Consider the following 17,610-nt stretch of genomic DNA (forward strand, 5'->3'; position numbering starts at 1 on the left):
AAACCCAATGTGAGTAAAATCAGTGGTGTCAGCTCCTCAACATGTCACTTGACATCCTGGTGTAACGACAGACAAAACAAATAGCACACCACACTGGCCAAACACTGCAAACAGCCTACATCTCAGATGTCTAGAACATCCTGTAACATTGTCCACTGTATAACATCGCAGTATCCTAGTAGGGCTGGGTATTGGCAAGGACCTCACGATTTGATACGTATCACGATACATGGGTCGCGATACGATTTTTTCACGAAACAAATTGAGTCAAAACTACGAAGTGTTGAGTGGGTTACTGAACGCACCGAAATAAAAAGTATTCTTAGTGTGTCACTGAACACGCAGCCGTGGGAAAAAATCGATATGGCGATATATCATGATACCTTTCTGAAATATCGATACAGTATTGCGGAAAAAAGTATCGCGATATATTGCTGTATCGATTTTATTGCACAGCCCTACATCCTACTAAACGCAATTATGTGTCTTTATACATTCTTGTATAAGTACAGGTGAAAATGTATCTTTGTATTTACTTGCACATGCACTGTGGGTGTAGAGCGAAGGCTATTTCAGGCCAAGTGTTGACAGGCAGTTTTCAGGGTGAGCGATGGTGATGAGCAGAGTTCTACACATATTTCTCCAAAACCATTCCTTGGCTCTGCTGCTAATCTGAGTGGAGATGTGTGGATTAAGGGGGATTATCTTGCACCTGTCTCCCTGTTATTGGCCTTTTTTTTGGGGGGGGGGGGGGGGGGGGTACGTCATCATCTGCAGCCTGTTGCACCAGCTGAACGTAAGTTCTGTCTTAAGTTAGGGTGTAAAGTCCACACTAACTGCTACGTTCAAACTAGTTAGTTTGACACTAAAGTTGTGTCTTTGTTGAGTTGCACCACGGAGACGTAAGGTACATCTTAACTAGTAGTCCTTAAACCTCACACTAGCCAAAATAGTGTCGCAGAAAATGACGTGTACAGTATCTGTGACCAATCAGTGAAAAGCACGGTGGAAACGGTGTTTATTTACCGTTGTTTAAGTAAGTGGAGTGAAAACAGGACATGTTGCCCCCCGCAAATTAGTGCTTTCATATTTCATCAACACTAACCAAATGAGAACGTTATTGAGTAACGTTCGTTTAGGTTCATATTAGGCTACTGTTAACGTTTATCTGTGAGCTCTTCATCAGTATTGTAGGCTAATTTAGGCTACCACCATCCTGCCTCGCTAAATTGTTGCGGTTATTTTAATTTGTATGCAGTGCAGCTTGTGGGAAACAAAAGCGTGAGTCATAAATATCAAAGGGTGTAATAATTTATCACGGTGAACACCTTGCGGACGCAAAACAACGATGCGCCACGGTGCCAAGTTGCAATTCGTGCCAACTGCTATTTTACGGAGGACTTTACACCTAGTAAGACGTAGGTGTAAATTTTAAGTTCTAACTTATGCCTACGTTGTAACCAGAGCCGTATAATAGAAGAGTTCCGACATCTCCATTCACGCCAATGGACCAGTTTTTTTCCAGGAAGTAGAAAGTGGAACTCTTGAGTACACAAAAGCAGCACTGTTGAGTTGCAGCAAAATAGACAGTGTTGTACTTTGAAAGGATTTTTCATCCCTTGAAATGAATCAAATTGTACATTATCGGCTTTATTTTAGCATGCAAAAGTAGCGCGAGACCCATTCCTGGCTGTTCATTGGCTAATGAGTCTCGCATTTTGGTCCTCCGCTGACGCCACTCTCTTACTAGAGGACACTAGTTGTAACTATTTCACTTGGTGCAACCCAAATATTTTTAGTAGTGCGTAAACTCGGACTTAGTGAGACTTTACGTTCAAACTAGCTTACGTTTCAACTTACGCACAGCTGGTGCAACCCACTGCTGGGCCCTCTAGATGTTTCACCATGCAGGCTGGTGGAGAGGAGGCTAGATGAGGACGCAGGCTCCAGACAGGTGAGCGGGATGAGGAACTAATCCGGGGGTTAAACATTCTGATGATCTGGCCGTTTCACTTCACTGCTTTATTATGATTATATCCACTCGCTCGCTGCCCTCTGTCTGGCTCTCTGCTCTTCTTCTCTGGTCTTTATGATTATATCCACTCACTCGCTGCCCTCTGTCTGGCTCTCTGCTCTTCTTCTCTGGTCTTTATGATTATATCCACTCGCTCGCTGCCCTCTGTCTGGCTCTCTGCTCTTCTTCTCTGGTCTTTATGATTATATCCACTCGCTCGCTGCCCTCTGTCTGGCTCTCTGCTCTTCTTCTCTGGTCTTTATGATTATATCCACTCGCTCGCTGCCCTCTGTCTGGCTCTCTGCTCTTCTTCTCTGGTCTTTATGATTATATCCACTCGCTCGCTGCCCTCTGTCTGGCTCTCTGCTCTTCTTCTCTGGTCTTTATGATTATATCCACTCGCTCGCTGCCCTCTGTCTGGCTCTCTGCTCTTCTTCTCTGGTCTTTATGATTATATCCACTCGCTCGCTGCCCTCTGTCTGGCTCTCTGCTCTTCTTCTCTGGTCTTTATGATTATATGCACTCGCTCGCTGCCCTCTGTCTGGCTCTCTGCTCTTCTTCTCTGGTCTTTATGATTATATCCACTCGCTCGCTGCCCTCTGTCTGGCTCTCTGCTCTTCTTCTCTGGTCTTTATGATTATATCCACTCGCTCGCTGCCCTCTGTCTGGCTCTCTGCTCTTCTTCTCTGGTCTTTATGATTATATCCACTCGCTCGCTGCCCTCTGTCTGGCTCTCTGCTCTTCTTCTCTCGTCTTTATGATTATATCCACTCGCTCGCTGCCCTCTGTCTGGCTCTCTGCTCTTCTTCTCTGGTCTTTATGATTATATGCACTAGCTCGCTGCCCTCTGTCTGGCTCTCTGCTCTTCTTCTCTGGTCTTTATGATTATATCCACTCGCTCGCTGCCCTCTGTCTGGCTCTCTGCTCTTCTTCTCTGGTCTTTATGATTATATCCACTCGCTCGCTGCCCTCTGTCTGGCTCTCTGCTCTTCTTCTCTGGTCTTTATGATTATATCCACTCGCTCGCTGCCCTCTGTCTGGCTCTCTGCTCTTCTTCTCTGGTCTTTATGATTATATCCACTCGCTCGCTGCCCTCTGTCTGGCTCTCTGCTCTTCTTCTCTGGTCTTTATGATTATATCCACTCACTCGCTGCCCTCTGTCTGGCTCTCTGCTCTTCTTCTCTGGTCTTGGCTACATGATCTGCATGGCAAAAGTCCACTTCCTCTTCTCTAACACTGAGCCGAGCAGAGATAGATGAGAGAGAGACGTGCTCGTTTTGTCTTCCTTTCATAGGTCCTCTCACCCCTCGGCTTGGTCGTATGTGCCGAGAATTTAGTGGGGAAAAATATCAAAGCGTTGGGTTAAGCCCTTAATCACGGAGAGGGACACTCAGGCACAAATTGCAAAAAAAAAAACAGATGAAAGAACTAATCTGTTTTTAGAGAAAACTAAGGAGTGACTTCGCTCGGGAACAAAGTTATAGTCAGAACTTGCCACCACTCGCTTACCTCGATCTATCTACTGTAACCCGCCCCCCCATCGTCCTTATCATCCGTCTTGTGAACGTTTTCATTTGATAAACACGTTGACACAAACTCAATAACCAGACACACTTGGCTGTTTCCTGTGTTTAGGTGTAAATGTAACTAAGGGCATCGGAAACTGAGTCATCAGTTGTTCCAGCCGCACTTCCCATCCATCGGCCTGATATCTGTCCTCACTTCCCGCAAGCATCACAGACACACACACACACACACACACACACACGCACACACACGCACACGCACACAGACACACACGCACACGCACAAACACACACACACACACACACACACACACAAACTACAGAGAGGAAAGTTTTCCCCGTCGTCATAAAGAGCCCAACAAAAACTAAGGATGACGCGACGACACAGACGAGAAGTTCTAATATGTGTTCCTTGTTTATGATCCATTGATAGTATGAGCGTGTAACACTAACTGTCAGATGTAATGCATTATTGCGTTGTTATTGAGCTGTTAAGCACTTTGTTGCAAATTGTTGGCACTAACTCCTCTTACGGATCTAGTTTGGCTACTGGTTTGATGAGGTTGTTAGTGTTCTTGTGTTGCTGTGTTGCATACAGTTGGTGGTCTCACTCACATCATAAACTCGAGGAGCAAACATGCTCACGCAGATGGAAAACGTGGGGTGAAATACAAAAAACCAAATGTTTTTCAGGTGCTCACTTCTTTCACCGACAGTTATTTTCTTGTCGTCTGAACCACAGTGGAAAAGTTTGGTTTATTTGGTTCTTTTAAGCTGCGTAATGTGAACGAGGTTTGTAAGCAGAAGTCACATGGACCCACAAGTAGCTTGTTGATTGGACAGTTTTGCTAACCTGTCATCCCACCAGGTTTAGATGGTTTGTCAGCAGCAAAACGAAATTGATAGCAGCCCCTGGAGTTTGAGCTAAACGTGTGTCTGTGCTTTTTGCCATAACTGACCTTCTCCAATGTTCATACCAGTTAAGCTGCGTTCACACCGACCTATTAAAGTTTTTCGCTGGCATCGAGTTTACATACAAAGTCAATGCAAACGAGCTATTGAGCGTATATTCGCCCGGGAGAAAAGTCGCTGGGCGTCCGAGCGACAGAGACAGAGCGATAGGGAGAAAATTCGCTCGTCGCCCGAGATGAAATATCCCAACTCGAGCGAAATTACGCTGGCATCAGTCGCTCGCTGTTCAACGCTGATTGGCTGCCGTGTGAGAGTGAGTCAAGGATCACACTGGCTTGGAACAAACCGCTGGTTTATTGTGTGGCAACAAACCGCATTGACAGGCTGACAGCTGACATGAAGTGAAGTCTGTACTACCGGTATAGAGCTCGCGTTAGGAGCACGCTGATAGGCTTAGCTTGTAAACAACTACGGTGGCTCGTAGTGGACAAATATCATGACATTGCGTAACGTCATAGCCCCCAGATGTCCGTCAATTATTGTGCCTGTTGACGAGCGATTTAAACAGAGCGACAGAGCAGGGCCGTAGCCGGGGGGGGGGGGGGGGAAGTGTGGACGATTCCAAGGGCCCTTGACTGACAGGGGCCCCAAATAACCAAAATTTTCCGCTGTCACCCTTCGGACGGCGGCATCCGTGGGCCCGATGTGATATCCTTTCATGGGGCCCGAAATCCCTGGCTACAGCCCTGCGACAGAGCGATTCCAAAGGGTTGAATCGAGCGACAGAGAGAAAAATAAATATCTCGGTGTGAACTCAGCTTAAGCAACACATGAAGAAAGCGCTGAATGTGCATCGCCTGATGATACTGCGCTCTTCTCATGGTTAATGCTGTAATACTAGTCTTTCCAAGCATCAGTAGCTTCTGGCTGTCACTGTCAGCTGTCAACATCCATCTTATCCCCATGGAGCCTTTGGTGTTGTTCAGTAGTTGCTATCATTCCATTCTCACACCTAACACACTACACCGCACCGCAGTCTGCTCGGAAGAGGAGTATGACCTACATTTGCCAGCGCCTCGGTGCAGTTATTTGGTACCACCTGTATTCAAATGTTGCTTTGTTCTCAGCAGCCAAAACAAACGGAACTAAACGAGAACATACTCCAGGCTTAGACATGAACCATTCCATGGTGAAGGTTGTGAACTAGGGATGTTCATTTTGAAAATTTTCCAAAATCGATAATCGCTGAGAATTAACGATCAATTATCGATTATCGATTTTATTAATACTTAGAAAATTTTCAATATTTTTTTTTTTTTTTTTTTTTTTTTTTTAACAAAATTAATGCCTATGGCAGAAAATACGAAAGACAACGTGTTCTCCTCAATGAACTCTTTATTTCAATGTGTCTCCTCTCCAACACTGCTGTCCCCGGCGCATGCCGGTGTGAATTTCTCATGTTTAAAACAGTTTTGTTGGCACAAAGGCCCGTGCCCAGCCAGAAAACTAGAGACTATATGAAGCTCCACCTCACATTAGTCGGCTGTGCAATGGAGTGGGGCGAGGAGGAACGAATTCCACCCAAACCTAGTCCAAAAAAAAAAAAAAAAAAAAAATTTTTTTTTTTTTTTTAATAATTAAAAAATCGATCCAAATGCCACAGGATCGATTCCAATCCTTAACGATCGATTATCGATTTTCGATAATTGATGAACATCCCTATTGTGAACACAGCCTAACGGGCTATTTCAGAACGTGGAAGGAAAAGAGGTAGCCGGCACTACTTTCCAAACATGGCCGCCGACCTCTTTCCCTTCCAAAAAGACAGATTATGTGCATTTTGGATTAATATTTCATCGTGTGGTGAGTACCCGAAGCACAACATGTATTTTGGCGCCGCAGATTTTTAACAGCTGTACCATTAGCCTCCATTCTATGGCGATAATTACTAACTTCATGACTGTAGCTCACTGTAAACTGAGTGGACTATAGAGACAGTCGGCATGTCTGGGAACGCCCACAAAATGTTAAACGGCTGGCGCGCGAGTGGGGTAAAACCGCCCATATATCTCATGGGCTGACTCACCAAAAGACGGTGCTGTGGCTCTAAACTACATGTTTGGGGGTTCTAGAGCAGAACACAAGATGTCTGCTCAGATGTGCGTTTAATGCGGTGGTTAAATCCCCGATCGTGTCTGCCTGGGCTGGGCTATCAGCTAAATTCTAACTTTGCTGAATGGATAGAACGGGGGAATTTACCCCACCGTGACCCCGCGCCCAGCAAGGCTGAGCCAGCTAACCAGCGTCTATTGTGGGCGTTCCTAGAGCCTGTATGGGCGTTCCCCGACATGCGTCTCTATGCCGGTAAGGCATGGTGCATCTTGGTTATGTGGGGGGGAGATGTGGCAAATGAGCTAAACTCCTGAAAAAGGTTAGGGCAGGGGTTTAGGGTTAAGGTTAGAATTAGGATTGGCTTGAGGTTAAAGAGGTGTAAGGTTAAGCATGTAGTGGGGAGGGTAAGCATGCGAAGGCGTGCGTGCGTGCATGCGTACAGGGCATCCATTTGTGACTGTTGCCAGCTGTTGTTCAGGCGATATGACGCTTGCTTTGTAGTGAAAAACAATACAAAAATAGGACGTAAATAAATAGGGCGTAAAAGAAAGAAGGGAGTGAGATCAATAGGAGTGAAAGAAGGATGGGGGGATGATACGAGAGAGAGAGAGAGAACACACGTCTATATTGTATAATCCACTTTTTACATAACACTTGTTAGGGCAACACCATTCAAAACAAAGGGATGGCAGAAATATATGAAGAGACAGAGAGAATATAGTGATCCTTCAGAGGAGCACTCATGTCTACCCTGACTTTGAAACCACCATCCACATCAGAGAAGTCATTTTTCTGCGAACATGTCTCTCTCCGAGGAGATAGTGCTGCCGCTAAGACAAATATCATTCTCAAAGTCGTCCGAGAGCTGTTGACAGACACGACAGACTCAACACTATACGATGAAGCTGCTGTGTGTTTATACCAAAGGCCCTGCCAGCGAGGACAGAGAAGAAGACAATAATAGACAACAGATTCTGCTCACAAAGGATGACACACTACTACACCATTCACTAGACAGTTCAATACAAAGAGTTTCACTGCAACAAGAGCTTCAAAACACACCTGAAGAACAAGAGACGTCACACAATACCCCTCTATCTCTCTCTCCACTGAGTAAAAACCCAAAGTATCCAGAGATATTATTGTCCGTATATGATCCAAATATGATGATATACATACATACCGGATAGTCTCCGATTTAATGTTCTGAGCATTCCAACTCCACAATGGGAGCACTTTATACTGCTAGAATCTGGAGTTCATGCCATGCGAGATTATGAAATAAAACCATCACCATATTTGGAAAATATCTAGTGAGAAATGAACAGCTGTCATATCTGCAGAGGATTCACAGGTATATTGTATAGATATGACAGGTGAGGTGACCATATTTGAAGTCCCGACACGAGTGATTTCTGCTGTCTGGATATTTCAAAAATATTACCAAAGTGATTTTACTGTAAGTTATATCTGATTGATATATTATCTAAAAAATGTAGCCTATTTTATCATGTAAATGTCAGCCAACTAGCACTGCAGAGGGGTGATAGATCCAGAGAGATTGGAGATTGAATTGATATAAGCTGTTCCACATATACACTGTGTGTGTGTGTGTGTGTGTGTGTGTGTGTGTGTGTGGTGTGTGGTGTGAGAGAGAGAGAGAGAGAGAGAGACACTAAGGGGCACTTTACACGAGGACGGTTTCCTATGGAAACGGGGAATTATTTTATTGTTAGTGCCTCCCGTTAAGACGGCGACGGCGAATTCGCGCTTAGGAAACGACACATTTTAAACCCACCCTCCAGAGTGAAATTGTTGGTGATGCTCCCCGCTGAGCGCTCCATGTAATCGCTTTGGAACGGCACATTTCAGAAACTCTGACGTGCCTGCACAGGCGACACACGCCATAGCCGTGCGCGAGTTGGCAACCAAATAAAACGTCAGTATGAATGAAATTTGGCAACATTCAGAATTAAGCTACACTGTGGCCAACTTCAGTTACATGTTCAGAACGTTACTGCTGCGAGGAGCCGACGGCTGTTACCCGGTCGGCATTTAACGTTAGTTACAAAAGCACGTCGACAGTGTTTTCTCACTGCCAGTAGCCTAACTACAACAGTAGGGTTTGACAGATAGCCTCCTGGTCCTCGCTGCTCGTTAAAGATTTCCAATAGGCCTTATTCTGATAAACTGGTCACATATATGTTACATTCTCACCCGACAAATATTAAAACTTTAAAACAGTTTGGGTTTTTTTTTGCTTGAAAACAGCTTTTTGGCAAGTCTAAATGACTGCGGTAGATGTACTCTACTTCCGCGTTTAAAACAGGAAAGACGATAACGAAATGACGTCATGCAGAACGTCCTTGTATGGGCAAAGAATAAGGTGATCACACTGCCACCTAGCGACCTGGCATGTACATTACGGCGTTTTAAAAATTCAACAGCGCTCATGTAAACAGGGAGAAGGTGTGAAGGAAAAGGTGTGAAGGAAACGCTATTGTGTCGTTTCTTTCAGAAACTGTCCTCGTGTAAAGGGCCCCTAAGAGAACAATAACACATGAGCTCATGCTGCCATCTTATCAGTGACAGTGTGTAAATCAAGAGGGACTACAGCAACTTCCTCGAGATAAAACAAAGACGCAGATCTGTTCATGCCTGCTGTGACAACAAAAACACTCTCACTGCCCTGTAGCATCCAGCTCCAGGACACATATCACTGTGGTGTGGAGAACAGCTCCAGGACACATATCACTGTGGTGTGGAGAACATCTCCAGGACACATATCACTGTGGTGTGGAGAACATCTCCAGGACACATATCACTGTGGTGTGGAGAACATCTCCAGGACACATATCACTGTGGTGTGGAGAACATCTCCAGGACACATATCACTGTGGTGTGGAGAACATCTTCAGGACACATATCACTGTGGTGTGGAGAACATCTTCAGGACACATATCACTGTGGTGTGGAGAACATCTCCAGGACACATATCACTGTGGTGTGGAGAACATCTCCAGGACACATATCACTATGGTGTGGAGAACAGCTCCAGGCCACATATCACTGTGGTGTGGAGAACATCTCCAGGACACATATCACTGTGGTGTGGAGAACATCTTCAGGACACATATCACTGTGGTGTGGAGAACATCTTCAGGACACATATCACTGTGGTGTGGAGAACATCTCCAGGACACATATCACTGTGGTGTGGCGAACATCTCCAGGACACATATCACTGTGGTGTGGAGAACATCTCCAGGACACATATCACTGTGGTGTGGAGAACATCTCCAGGACACATATCACTGTGGTGTGGCGAACATCTCCAGGACACATATCACTGTGGTGTGGAGAACATCTCCAGGCCACATATCACTGTGGTGTGGAGAACATCTCCAGGACACATATCACTGTGGTGTGGAGAACATCTCCAGGACACATATCACTGTGGTGTGGAGAACATCTCCAGGACACATATCACTGTGGTGTGGCGAACATCTCCAGGACACATATCACTGTGGTGTGGAGAACATCTCCAGGACACATATCACTGTGGTGTGGAGAACATCTCCAGGACACATATCACTGTGGTGTGGAGAACATCTCCAGGACACATATCACTGTGGTGTGGAGAACATCTCCAGGACACATATCACTGTGGTGTGGAGAACAGCTCCAGGGCGCATCTCACTGTGGTGTGGGGAACATCTCCAGGACACATATCACTGTGGTGTGGAGAACAGCTCCAGGGCACATATCACTGTGGTGTGGAGAACATCTCCAGGACACATATCACTGTGGTTAGGAGAACATCTCCAGGACACATATCACTGTGGTGTGGAGAACATCTCCAGGACAGATCTCACTGTGGTGTGGAGAACATCTCCAGGACACATATCACTGTGGTGTGGAGAACAGCTCCAGGGCGCATCTCACTGTGGTGTGGGGAACATCTCCAGGACACATATCACTGTGGTGTGGGGAACATCTCCAGGACACATATCACTGTGGTGTGGAGAACAGTTTAAGTGCCCTCTTCTCAATAAGCACGTGTCTGTGAGTTTGTTAGAGACGTACACACGTGTACTGACATACAGTAACTGTATATCAACAATGCCATGAGCTCGTCTTCCATACATCGATGCTAAATGGAGAGGTTATCAGCCTTGTCCCAGACATCAATCATCACTCAGGGCTCCAACTATACCCTCAAATTCACTCTGCTATGTGTGTAAAGCCCACCATGTGAGTCCCAGGACAGACATTGAACACACAACATCCCAACTGGATTCTCATTATTTTAAGCTAGTGTGTAATAATCACTCCCCCATTTTTTAAAAATCTTTTCCATCTTTTCTCTAGAGCCATACGATGCAGGAAAAACACATTTATGAAGTAGGCTCCTCTACGTCTACGCTACACAAACTTCAGGAACTCATAACATACACGTACAGCTACATTCAGTTTAAACTGCCCACAGCTGTGCACCAATCAGCACACCTCTGCTCTGTCCACCGCGAAGGCGGCCGGCCACACCGCCACTCCCTCACTCTCGTTCGCCCACTCACTCCACTAGCTTAGCGTTAGCCAATTAGCCTGCATGCTGCAGCCAAACACCACTGGTGGCTCAAGTGGTCAAGACTGCTCTTCAACACAACCGCTAAGAAAACTTTCCTCAACTCGCAAGCCACAGGAAGTCGCTTTCCAACCATTATATGTGTCTCCAGCCGAGCCGCCTCACTGTTGTTGATGACTATATATATATATATATATATATATATATATATATATATATATATATATATATATATATATATACCGTAAATTCCGGACTATAAGCCGCGGCTTTTTTCCCGTTTTTTGGCCTTTTTTGGCCCCTGCGGCTTATATAACGGTGCGGCTTATCTATGGATTTTTTCCCAAAAAAAAAAAAAATCTCTCTTTTTTAGCACTCTTTCTAACTATAAATCCACTTCTGTTTTAATTTCCTCTCTTGCCCTCTTTTAACAACATAACATAACATAACATAACACAACACAGGTAAGCAGAAAGAAAAAGACGAAAGAAAGAAAGAAAGAAGCAATCACCGCCAATGAATGAGGAAATGACTCACCTGCTGGAGGCTGGAGATACACGGCTTGGGCTAAACTTTTACTCCGTGAAACACTATCGATTAAGTCCGACATCGCTCAGAGGTTTGAGCAGCTTGAAAACAAGTTTGAAAACGTGCAGAAGTCCATCCACTCACTCACTAAAGAAAATAATGCAACCGTGAACAGAGTTTCTAATGCGGAAAAGCGCATCAGCGCACTGGAGGACAAAAACAACACAGTGAGTCCGAAAGTGGATAAAATGCAAAAACATCGAAACGCTGCACACGCAGGTTGATGACTTAATCAGCAGGAGTAAAAGAAATAACATTCGCCTGATCAATGTAAAAGAGGGAGCTGAGATTGGTGACATGGACGCTTTCGTGGCAAAATCCTGTGTTACATCCTGGACCTGAAGGAAGGCGAGAAACCACCAGAGGTGGACAGGGCACACCGGGCGCCTCGGCCACGTCCAGACCCCGGCCTGCCACCGAGGGCCATCTTCATCTGCCTACTCCGCTGGCCCGACCGTCAACTCATCCTCCAGGCTGCGGGGAAGAAGCCCCTCACCTGGGAGGGTACGCGCTTTTTCGTCCGGCAGGACCTCTCCGCGTTGGTGCAACAGAAACGCGCAACATACAACAGCATCATCGAAAAGGTTAAAGTCAATGGATATCGCTTTGGCGTACTGTACCCAGCGAGACTCGTCATAACCATTGATGGACAGCGGCGGAACAAGAGCTCAAAGTGAAACTGCCGAATATCTTTTGAGTTGGACTGGTCAATAGTACTGTGAGTAACTAAAATAAAAAAATAAAAAACGGAATTCTCTCTTCTTTAGCACTCTTTCTAACTATAAATCCACTTCTGTTTTAATTTCCTCTCTTGCCCTCTTTTCACCACACCGCGGACACTGTGTGCACTGTAAAAAAAACAAAAAATACCATTAAAACACCCGCGGCTTATAGTCCGGTGCGGCTTATATAAGAAAAAAATAGTCAACTTTGAAGGTGCGGCTTATACACCGGTGCGGCTTATAGTCCGGAATTTACGGTATATATATATATATATATATATATATATATATATATATATATATATATATATATATATAGCGGCCAGAGGAGTGAGTCAGCCGCCTCACTGTTGTTGATGACTATATATATATATATATATATATAGCGGCCAGAGGAGTGAGTCAGCAGTCTCACACGGTCATTGTGACGACAGTCAATAAAATCATTTTTTCAAACATTTTGAATCACCGCAACCATGAGAGGTCGTTGAACATACTGCCATAAATGTGCACAGATTAGTCCAGCAATATGCAAGATGACAGGCAGACGTGTACTGTACACACACGCACACACACGGTCGAACGCATGATCTCCGTTATTACGTTCTAACATACTGTATGCATATGGTCTAGAATGACACACCGTTATCAATATACTGTAGGCTACTCATACAGTATGTGCTACAATATGTGCTATCACATCTCTCCCTGCACCATGAGGCATGTGTGTGCTGCTGTGTAAGAGCTGCTAATGGTGGCTTCATCTGCTTCTGTGTTGAGTGTTTTCAAGATCAAGATGGGGCAACCTCTTTTTCTCCCTTGTGTGTGTCACTGTGCTAGTGTGTGAAACCTCTGTGTGCACTTAGCCACAGAGATCAAGGGTGTGTGTGTGTGTGTGTGTGTGTGTGTGTGTGTGTGTGTGTGTGTGTGTGTTCCTTTGAGGAGTGATGAGAGAGGAAAACTACAAAGCACCTCTGTCATCAGATAGAGAAGCAAAGAGAAGACAGAGAGACCATACCAGCCTCTCTCTCTCTCTCTCATTATGGGTCTGACTTAAGATATACATACTCACAATACAAGGACAATACAGGGGACAGTCAAAGTAAGTTAGGAAACCTGTAGAAAACCTCTATCAAACCTCTATCCTTGCCTGAGCTACTGTGTTGTCCCTACAATGCCTACAAAGTATGTATCATATCTCCATAGCAACACAATAACAGATACTGTAGCAGCCACAGCAATGTGCTATGTAATATCGTATGGGCATGTTACAGCACTTCACTTGGGAGAGAGGGGAAAAACATTTTGACAGCCTGTAGATTTCAGAGATACGTCTTCAGCTGAGTTCAGGCTTGAGGGCAGAGTTATGTCTATAGGCTAAGGTTGCAGCTCAAACAGTGCACTAAGTAGTAAGTAAAGCAGTAGCTACTGAAAGGCAGATAGGGTTACTGTGGGATTAACAGGAAAAACAGGACCTAAAAGAGAAATATGTAGAGTGTTCTGCATAAAGCTAGCCAACTGACTTTAGACCTTCTATAGGTTAAAGCTAGCCAACTGACTTTAAACCTTCTATAGGTTAAAGCTAGCCAACTGACTTTAAACCTTCTATAGGTTAAAGCTAGCCAACTGACTTTAGACCTTCTATAGGTTAAAGCTAGCCAACTGACTTTAAACCTTCTATAGGTTAAAGCTAGCCAACTGACTTTACACCTTCTATAGGTTAAAGCTAGCCAACTGACTTTAAACCTTCTATAGGTTAAAGCTAGCCAACTGACTTTAAACCTTCTATAGGTTAAAGCTAGCCAACTGACTTTACACCTTCTATAGGTTAAAGCTAGCCAACTGACTTTAAACCTTCTATAGGTTAAAGCTAGCCAACTGACTTTAAACCTTCTATAGGTTAAAGCTAGCCAACTGACTTTAAACCTTCTATAGGTTAAAGCTAGCCAACTGACTTTAAACCTTATATAGGTTAAAGCTAGCTAACTGACTTTAAACCTTCTATAGGTTAAAGCTATAGCCAACTGACTTTAAACCTTCTATAGGTTAAAGCTAGCTAACTGACTTTAAACCTTCTATAGGTTAAAGCTAGCCAACTGACTTTAAACCTTCTATAGGTTAAAGCTAGCCAACTGACTTTAAACCTTCTATAGGTTAAAGCTAGCCAACTGACTTTAAACCTTCTATAGGTTAAAGCTAGCCAACTGACTTTAAACCTTCTATAGGTTAAAGCTAGCCAACTGACTTTAAACTTTCTATAGGTTAAAGCTAGCCAACTGACTTTAAACCTTCTATAGGTTAAAGCTAGCCAACTGACTTTAAACCTTCTATAGGTTAAAGCTAGCCAACTGACTTTAAACCTTCTATGGGTTAAAGCTAGCCAACTGACTTTAAACCGTGTATAGTTTGCTAACAACAACAAAACTTGTGGACAAAGACCCCTAACAAGGTAGAGCTCAGGGGGCTGACAATAACGTGTGAGCTGTTGTCAGCTGTACAATGTGAGTGTAGCATCGCCTTGTGAATAGAGACACTAAGCTGTCAACTCACTCTCTCTCAGCGTCTGACCAAAACATGTAAAGGCAGAATAGGTGTATTAATGTATATTATAAATAGGTATATTATGTGAACTAAAACAAGTTATAATAAAAGGGGGTAGTGATTCTTCACATTACATAGCCTCCAGGTGCAAACAATATACGAAATATATAAAAATGTCAACTAATTGGCATGTTTTCAATTGTTTTGTGTGTTGTTGTTTTTTTATATCCGACAAGAATACTGCCTGATAATATTGTATACAGAACATACTGTCAACAGGTTTATAGCCAAGCTCAAGAGTATGACATGATCTATGTGAGCTGTCTGTCTCTTCTGAGATGACCTACAGGATCTGAAATGAGCTCAAGTGAAGTGGTCTAGATACAGAGCACCCTGGTGTCTGCTGCTCTTTATCTGTTCCATAGTGAACTTTGTAGTATAGTAGTAGTGCTGGCACTCATTACCCCGGCTGGCAGCTGGCCTGGTCCGACTGCGGGAGCGACTGCGCTGGCGCTGCAGACGGGACTTGCCCAGGAAGCGGTAGTAGTATGAGGGTCTCCCAGACCCCTTCCTGGTCAGCCCAGCCATGGTCCCCTGTGTGGAGCCCACGACAACACCTGCAACTATGCCCCAGCCGTACTCCAGCAAGTCCTCTTGAATCTGCTATCAGTTCAGATACACTCCAGGGCAAAGAGAGCGCAACAACCGTTATCGCAAACCTTCAGCAGATGACTAGACACTCAGATCTTCTGAAGTTGAAGTGTCGCAATTGCATGAACACCGTCCTGAAAGCGCTTCCCCAGCAAAAATGAAGCCATCAAACATCAGCTTCTGTTCAGTGCTACTTCAGTCCAGTCCTGCCAAACATCAGCTTCTGTTCAGTGCTACTCCAGTACAGTCCTCTCCCACAACTCACAGTGCTGCTCCACCTTCCAACATTCCCCCTACAAAGTTTCCCACAGCAGGATCCCAGAGGCATGACATCCGGAATGCTGTCTGTGTGTGTGTGTGTGTGTGTGTGTGTGTGTGTGTGTGTGTGTGTGTTTGTGTGTTTGCATGTGTGTGTGTGCAAACTGTGCATATCCTGAATCACAGGAAAGCTGTTCCTGTTCCCATATCCACAACAGAATAAAGGGGTTTTATAGAAAGCCAGTCTATCTGCCTCTTGCAACACTAGGAGATACACATCTAAAAGTCCCTATCTGCAACTCCTGGAAGTGTGAGTGTGTGTGTGTGTGTGTGTGTGTGTGTGTGTGTGTGTGTGTGTGTCTGTGTCTGTGTGTGTGTGTGTGTGTCTGTGTGTGTGTGTGTGTGTGTGTGTGTGTGTGTGTGTGTGTGTGTGTGTGTGTGTGTGTGTGTGTGTGTGTGTGTGTGTGTGTGTGTGTGTGTGTGTGTGTGTGAGAGAGAGAGAGCGAGAGAGAGAGTATACTATTTGGGAGAACGAGAAAAGTTTGAGTTGCACAGAAAGCAAGCCTAGATAGTCCAATGGAATGGAGCGAGAGTTCAAAAGACAGCCATCACATTTCAACATGTTTTTCTCCCCTGCATCAACCAAAGTCATCTCTCATCTGTTTCAACAGATAAAACACTGGATTTGGTACACTAGTCAACTATTCATGGCTTTTAAAACTACCAATAACCTCATTGCTAATGACTCCTGATCCCGTCATGAGCCGGCCCATGTTTTATATCTTAACCACTAATTTGTCTCTCAAGGCAAGAGAGGCATGGCAAGGAGTGGCGGCCAATCAGGAGCAGCTGTAGGCAGACTGTTTAGAATGTCAAACAGCCAATCAGAGCGTGCTGAGAAGGTGTTGGTCAGGCAGCTGGAGCATAGACCACAACCAGATGGACACAATGAAGCTGAGACTACACACACACACACACACACACACACACACACATATCCATTCATAAGCACATATGTGGACAAAGGATCTGTGCACAATAGACTGCCTACATTATTTTCTCTGTCAGTTGAGAATGCCTCGGGGTGTCAGTTACAGCTGGCTCTGCACCTGTCACGGTGACGGAAGCAAACTTTCCTGCCTGGGGTTCTATATAATTCTTAAAGTCATAATCTGAAAAATCGCATTTTCATCAAAATAAATGACTGTTTTGTTACTATCTACTCACCTATACCCAATTCATTGAAAGCTTTTACATCAAGCTGGTCTAACCAACCAGTGTCAGGTAGGACAGTGCTGGGAAAAAGGAACGGACTTTCTCGGGCGCACAGCAAGTTATGCATTTTACATTTCTAACAGCAGCAGCAGCAGCAGCAGCAGCAGGGTGTTGCTTCAGTCTGACGACTAAACAGACTCTGGGTTTCTGGTGTCGAGCGGGCGATAGAATTGATCGATAGACACTTTGTAGGTGTTTTAGACAACATTTCTATAAATCTCTATAAACAGGTAACTGCAGGTAATGAGACATCGTCTGAGGCACTGTTTGACTGACAGGTGATCTCTGTCAAGTGCAGTGCAGACTGCAGAGACAACAATGACTGCTACTACCACAAATATGTGGAGTCTCTCCCTTCAAACTGTGGGCCAGTGAGGATGATTTTGTTGGTTTGGTTGTCTTCTTTTTTCTTTGCTGTTGTTTAAA

General features: G+C 44.6%; 1 protein-coding gene across 1 annotated transcript in view; it reads right to left on the bottom strand.

Annotated features, from left to right (window-relative positions):
* The window catches only part of dab2ipb (DAB2 interacting protein b), a 239,474-nt gene extending 223,644 nt beyond the window's left edge, over positions 1–15,830 (bottom strand). Inside the window, 1 exon segment of the mRNA XM_083641622.1 lies at positions 15,465–15,830. Within this exon segment, the coding sequence (XP_083497748.1) occupies positions 15,465–15,588 (124 nt within the window). The 5' untranslated portion in view covers positions 15,589–15,830.
* Between the last annotated feature and the right edge of the window lie 1,780 nt (positions 15,831–17,610).

The sequence above is a fragment of the Poromitra crassiceps genome, assembly GCF_964638095.1.
Source record: "Poromitra crassiceps genome assembly, chromosome: 8".
Classification (NCBI taxonomy): domain Eukaryota; kingdom Metazoa; phylum Chordata; class Actinopteri; order Beryciformes; family Melamphaidae; genus Poromitra; species Poromitra crassiceps.